The sequence below is a fragment of the Buteo buteo genome, chromosome 21 (assembly GCF_964188355.1).
Source record: "Buteo buteo chromosome 21, bButBut1.hap1.1, whole genome shotgun sequence".
In the NCBI taxonomy this organism is placed as follows: domain Eukaryota; kingdom Metazoa; phylum Chordata; class Aves; order Accipitriformes; family Accipitridae; genus Buteo; species Buteo buteo.
In genome coordinates, this window is record NC_134191.1 from 23722882 (window position 1) to 23730220 (window position 7339).

The 7339-nt window shown below is 37.3% G+C and overlaps 1 protein-coding gene across 1 annotated transcript; it reads right to left on the reverse strand.

The window, feature by feature from the left end:
- Nucleotides 1-1755: 1755 nt before the first annotated feature.
- GP9 (glycoprotein IX platelet) lies at nucleotides 1756-6084 on the reverse strand. The gene is made up of 2 exons (XM_075052639.1): nucleotides 6002-6084; nucleotides 1756-4144 (listed from the first exon to the last, which is right to left on the reverse strand). The coding sequence occupies exon 2, from the start codon at nucleotides 4135-4137 to the stop codon at nucleotides 3553-3555; it is 585 nt and encodes a 194-aa protein (XP_074908740.1). The 5' UTR covers nucleotides 4138-4144; nucleotides 6002-6084; the 3' UTR covers nucleotides 1756-3552.
- Between the last annotated feature and the right edge of the window lie 1255 nt (nucleotides 6085-7339).

Below are 7339 nucleotides of genomic sequence, written 5' to 3' on the forward strand. Positions count from 1 at the left end.
ATCTATGTTACCAAAGAATGTGAAAACAGATATATTCACTAGTTTGCACTCTTGCAGGCATCATATAGTAACACTTTCTGAGACCTTTACAAACTCCTTTGGGAATGCTGTCTGCATGTTTCATGTAGATAGCTGATGTATTTTCCTGTCTTTGCATGATGTTAGCAACTGCAGCATTATTTATGCAATTTGATGGAGTATGTGGCTTAAGCACGACATAGTGGCCTTGCCAGATAAACAGTTGAATGTTGCTCTTGAACCTTCAGTTAGCAGTTCCAGCTTTCCCTTTTTCAGTGGGTTTTTTTCAGATAAAAGCCAAATGGATCAGAAATTATAAATACAATGCTGTTTTAGTGGAATGTGAAATACTGCCATGGAAGAGATTCCCTCTTCTTTCCTCTTATGAGGTCAGAAAAACATGTTCTCTCAAAAAAAATTTTTTTTCTGTATTCTGTGCATCTTATTTAATGTGTTGGCTGGTAAAAGCAGAAATGTTTGCTAATTGCTCAGTTTTTTATGTTTGTATAATTAAAGCTATAGAGTAAAGCAATTTTATGCATATCTAGCTTTATAGGCACAAAAGAGAGTGGTAAGCGTTTAGTGTTAGTGATTTAATTTATTTTGGGGAAACAAGAAATATAATTTAGGAAACTCTCCATGAGAGACTGCAGAGTGCATTTCTTCTGTAATATTCTGCATTAATACAAAATGGTGGTTGCCTTTTAAAAAATTGAAAAGCTCAGTGCAGAGAAAACATTCTGGAATTATCTAAGTGCGTACACCACTCTATTCCTATGTGTTTATTTGAAATTCTGTCCTGCAGAGGTTACTTATGTAGAAAAACATTAAATAAAGCTAGAGAAATTCTGAATGTTTGTGCTCACCTGATCAAAATGTACACATAAATCTGAAGACACAATTTTACTCTGGTCTGCCCTGGAGGGTGATACAGCCTTACTAAGCCGTGCTGTTTCTAGGTTATATGGTTCACTTCCTGCGGCAGGGATGCAACACTTTGTGAAAAGCAAATTCTTTGCTGCACTTTGAGTCCTCCTGGTGAAGACTGCAATGTACAGTTGGAGAAGATAGAGTGGAATATTACTGCTGCTGTGTAGTGTGGGAGGCTGACTCAGCCAGCACAGCCCGAGTTCCTCAGAGATGTTGCCGGTGCTCACTAAGGATGTCCCTGTGATGCATTGTCATTGTGGTCTTTCTTTTCATGGCCTGTCCCACCATAAATTTTGCAGGTGACCAAAGCAATAAGAATAGCTGTAATGTTTTAGGTGTCTCACACAATTCTGTTAAAATCATTCTTGTTTCAGGTAGTGCCTACCAATTTGAAAAAATGCCCAATGTGGGTTAGGCTATAGGATTCACCATGACATCTGATGAGCTGTTCCAGTGTTTATTTTTCATTGTTAGATTTTGAGCCCTGTTTCTAGTCTGATGTTCCAATTTCTACTCCCAGCCCTTTGTTAACAAATTTCTCTTCATGTAGATTCGTACAAGCTGTGATTTTGTCATTCCTTAAATTCCTCTTTATTAAATGAAATTGATTAAGCTCCTTTGAAGATATATTTTTCCAATCCTTTATTTGCATTACAGTTGTTTTTCTGATTCTTCTGCAACTGATTCTTCTTGATTTGTAGACATTGATACTGAACCATTGTAGCTTATCTAAACATGGAAGTACCTAAGTCTTTCTATCCCTAAATGATATTCCCTATTTTAACAAGAAAAGATCACATTAGCCCTTTGCTGCAATGTCATATATGGGAGATCATGATTACCAGATTATTTGCCTTCTCTGAATTGAGTCCTTAACCCATCTTTTGTTTCTAGAATTCTTTAGAATTGCAATGGGCATGTTGTCTCCCAGATCATTAATTATTTTACAGGGAAAACATCTGACTGTCCCTTTCCTTTTCTCAGTCTAAAGCCCCATGCTACACTTCATTACTAAATTGTGTAACCCTCTACCCATGGTGTGTGTCCTTTCCCCAAATCTATCTGCACTTCAGAGGTTCTTTCAGCAGTTCCACCGTACTCAGTGGCCATTCCTTGTGTCACAGAGAGGGCCAAGTGACTCATCCTGAATTGGAATCAATTTAGGTTGACAAGTGGTGATGTCTCAGATTGGCCTTTCCCTGCTAGTGCAGGAGAGAGAGGACCAACAGTGAAGATATGTTACAGATAGTAACATGTCTCTTCTAAAACTGTCTGAGAATGTCACCAGCTGTCAGCACTGACAGTTTGACTCCATATTGCTGAAGTGGTTTGGCAGGGGCAAGAGGGACCTGGAAATATCCCTGTGAACTGCTGTCTTTGATTTGGGTGTTTGTGGCTAGGAATGAGTCTTGTCTTATAGAAGTGACAGCACATGGTAATTGCAAAACCACCTGTCAGACGAAAGCTAACCACCAGGTTTGCTAGGGATATTATGTGCTTTAATAAGGAACCCCTCTCATGTGACAAGGTGCTAGGTAAAGAGCCAAGCAGTCTTTAGTGTCTTCAGCATACCTCTAATACCTAGCTCAGGTGTGGGGCTAGGAGGAGCATTTGCAAAATGCGTCTTAAATTGAACTGCCAACAGTAGTATTAATTTTAGAAGACCTTCAGAGATCTCCCATCTAACTAGCCTAACTTCATCAGACCAGATGGGGTCACAGCATGAATTTCTGTTCTTGGAGTCTTGTGAATAATCAGGTTAAGGGGAAAACAATATGCTTGAGTCACTACAACAATATTTCTATGAGGATGGGGGGCACTAGAAGAGAAGGGAAGAGAGTCCATCCTCTTCAAAGCTGTTGCATAAAATCCAGTGTATCAAACGTCAGTAGTAAAACTGAAAGACAAGTTCTGGAAATTTCTTAGGATTTTAATGGGAAATGTGTAGAATTGTGAAAGACATTAAACTTGGGTGAGTATGAATGTTCAATAAGCATCCATTATTTCAGTTTCACATAGAATGCTTTTTTATTGTTCACTTTCTAGGAAATTCAACAATATTTAAAATTATTTTTACTGATTATATTCTCATTACCAGTCCATCTTTAAACATATTCAATAAGGGATACATTCAGTGGCTGGCCTATATAATCATAGTGGTTTTGCTGGCAGGAAACTCCTGCACCTGAGGAAGAGATGGCTGAATTTGTTTGCACCCAAGAATGGTCCTACCGTTGGGACACTGTGAGGGGGTAACAGGTTGCAAACTCACACAGCTTCTGAGTGAGAAAAGAATTGCTGAAATAGTACAATCAGTGTTCATCTCCATCTATTAAAAAGTGTAGGATTTGGGGATGTAAATCTTGCTATAAGAGCTGAGAATTCAGTGGAAAAATGCTAAGTTAAATGATTTTAAAAAATTTAGAAGTCTGAAGACCCAGACTTTGAGCCCTGGGATCTGTTTGTAGCATGTTCACCAGTAAAACTAGTGTTGCCAGTGCCTGTGCTTTTTTGTGGTAGAATAGTTTAACATTTCTGTTCAAGCTAGTGGTAGTGAACAGCTCATTGTATCTTGTGGTTTTTGGAGGTATGCCTCCCCAACGGTCAGCGCCTAGAGTCATATTGGCTTAGGTTTATTTGGCAGACCAGCTTTTTTGAGAATTTCAGAGCCCATGCTACTAAAATAAGTGTAGTTATTGCTCCAGCAATTAAAATGAGGTCTCGCCAAAAGAACTCAAGACACTTGATTGGGAGAAGCCTCTTACAAATCCCCAGCTCATTCCCAGTCAGCTGGCTCAAGGGCTTCTTCTTCAAGGGTGCTGGGGTTGCACATCTGATGTTTGCAAGAGAGGGTGCAGAGACATCTTCTAACCAGAGTTTTAGATACAGAATATGACAGTCACAGTTCCAAGGATTGTCAAATATTTTCACTTCTTCCAGGCTGCGCAAGCTGTCCAGGGCACCGGGAGGAACCGAGGTCAGGCTGTTGTTCTGTAGATAAAGCCTCTTGGTGTTAACGGGCAAGGCAGGCACTTCCGTTAACTTCCTTGAACTGCAGTCTATGTGCAAACCCTTCATTTCACCCAGTGACTTACAATTACAGGTTGAAGGACAGACTTCAGTTTGGGTCATGTGGAACAGCAATGATATGGCAAATCCTGCAACACTGATGAATTCTGTCTTGTTCATGCTTCAGCTACCCAGAGAATAAGAATAATAATCTGATAAGTATGATTCATTACCACATTTCTAAATGCAGCTATTTCTTTCTTAGGATTACTCGTGAGGTTTAGGTTTTTGGAAGAAAATCTTTAGCTTTCTGTATTTCCCACAGAGTCATTCTTCCTGACATTAAGTAGCATAAGTGCAACTGGGAGAGAGCACAGTGCTTCCATTTAGTCTCTAGTTCATTGCATTTCCTTCATAATTGTATGAAATATATTGTTTTTCAAAGTTCTGGAACAGAATGTCACCAGGAGACAATGGTAAAAACAGTTAGTTTTAGGCAAAGATTTTGGTTCCATTTCTGTATCTTCATAGGTCTAGTGTTAAAATTGAGTGTTGAAGTCAGTTTTCAAAATTGAGTTTAAGAGGTTGAATAATTGTAAATGTCTAAAAATCTTTCTGAGAGTATGAAGATTCTAACAAAGAAGTATGCATTTTTATGTGGCAAAAAGTTCTTTTTTTGCTGCCTTGTAACTTCATGCATCTCTGAGAACATACAGTTTAAGATTTGGATGAAGAGAGAATTGGAAATTTTGCATATCTTGTACTGCTTGTCTTTTAGGGATTAAATAACCATGCTTTGGGCTAGCAGGTAATTATCCCTTTTGCTATGTCATTCCCAGTTCTGTAGAGTGGATCCCACTAGACTTCCATTTTAAACCCTTCTGTTTGCAGTTTAAAACCTCTAAAGCTATTCCCTTCCTGTATTTCCTACTACTTCTCTGCATTTAAAAATACATAGCTAGCCTTGGGACTGGATTGGAATTTGAAATACAAACTCCCTTGCACAGGTTGGGGAATTTCCAATCTTGAAACCATCTTTCTTTATGATTTTAGTACATCTCATAATTAAAATGTATTTTCTTCTTTTTTTTTTTCCCGATTCATTTGCAGTAAGTAAGTAAGTATTGAATCAAAAATACCTGACTCTATATTGCCTTGGATACTACTGGGCCAATGGCAGAACCTGAAAAAAGGGTTGGGGTTTTATACACTATACACTTAAAGAAAATTCCTTTTTAACTGAAGAAAGTGAAAACAGTTATATAACTGCAGGCAAGCGTTAGAAGCACATTGAGTATGATTTTAAAATTGGACTGGACAAAGCCTGAGAAATAGCAAGCAGGTAGGACAGACCTATTAACAGCAACAAATACAGAGTAAAAGAGGTTTTTACATACTGAAGGTGATAAGGAGCTTAAATTATACTAATATAGAATGGAATTTGGAAAAAAATTTCTTCAAAATAATGTTTTCAAGTGTAGAGATATTTTAGAACTAAAAAAAAGGTTTTCCTTTTAAAAACTTAAAATAAGCTGAGACTATTTTTTTTTTCTCTAGGAAGTTCTATTTAATAAAGACTAAAATTGTAGGAAAAATGGATTGATTTTGTTTTAAATTAATTTGCCTCAATTTACTTACAAAAAATATGTTATTAGCTTCTCAAAATAAAGTTAGACAGTTTTAGATTCCTGATCTAAATACTACATTCCTATATTTTAAATTGAATTAATGCTACATGAAATTATAAACAGCACAGAGAAGCTGAACTATTAATCTTAACAATCTCCTATGTCTTTGTTAGCAAGAAGTTAATCTGAATATCTTTGGTCTGAATCGAGATACTTGTCTGTTATTTTTCAAAGTAGACATCTTAAAAGGACAGACTATGTCATCTGACTGAAAAAAAATTAAGCAATATCTATAGAAAAGAGGATCTCTTCTGATTTAATATATAGATATCAAAAAATTTGAAATCAAATAGAAATAAGAACTGTGGCAAAAATACAGAAAGGAAGAGTTGGTGAGATGCCTGACTGACACTTACCTTTATTCCCTCTTGATTCCTTTCCCTCTGCTTGATAAAGTGTTGGAGTATGTATAGCGACTGGAGCTGACTTTTTAAGAGAGTCACTAAGGAAATATGTTAAAGAAGATGAGCTTTTTCCTATGCGTGATAGGAAGCCATTCCCATTGGAAGATGCTATATATGGTTGACATGTAACAGTATATAGTGCTTGGGGCATTTTTGTATTTTCTGCAGACAAGAGGAAATGCTTCTGATTTTTTTTTATTGCTAATATATTTTTCCCATTAAACCTGAATGTCTGGAAAACCTAAAAAGACTCATCTGAAATCTGGTGGGATATTTTCCTCAGCTGTAATAATCTGCAGGTATAAAAGCTAGCTTGAGCTTCAACTACTGACACATGCAAGCCTAAGCAAGGGGGCTCAAGTATGCCCATGAAATAGAGGTCTTCTGTTTTAGTCAAAGCCAGGTGTGTTTGATATCTGCCTTTCCACTGATTAAGTAAAATTTGTAAAAACACACCAGGCCATCGAAATAACTTACGTTAGCCAGGTGAGATCATTAAGGGATAGAGAAATATAAATGCCATTACATTGAAATAGCGATGAAAAGTCACCTGAAATACAGTATTTCATTCTAGTCAACCATGTTCAAAAAAGATTAAGCCAACAAGTGAAAAGAAGGTTTCTGTGATGATCAGGGATTTGGAGAACCTATCTTATGTGAAGAGGCTAAGAGCAACCCGTACACTGCGATGTGGAGCAATGCAGAAATATGTGAGCCAGAATGACTCAGGCAGGTAGGTGCCCCTGACACAACCTCGAATGTGAAGAAGGGTACACATGTGTGGATCAATGGATCAATTCCTATTTTGGTTCTTGTGATATTTTGTGGAATATAATTTCTTTGTAATGTCCTAGTTTGGTTTGGAGTTTAGAAATGAATTCCAGAATAGTCAGGGAATGTGCTCTGCGAAAGGCTGTCATGGTTAGCATGGCTCCCTTTAATCAGCACAGCCTAGAGGACTGGGATGTCCTTGGGCACATACACAGCCTTTCTTCCCAGTCATAAGAGCTGTGTGTAGCTCAGAAGAAGACTATGATCCTGCAAATTTCTTCACACTCAAGTTGCTGAAGAATATCAACAACTGAATAATAGCAATATGTCATCATAAAACATAACATGCTCTCTGTATATTTGGCTGGAAAGCCAGTAATTCAGGATGATACAAGTTTATAATATGCATGCATCTGTCCATCTAAATAAAGAATGCCATGTTTGTGTAAAAGAAAAGCAAAGACAGGATTTTGTTTTCACATTTTTTTTGTATGTGAAGTTTTGGAATAGTATTGAAAT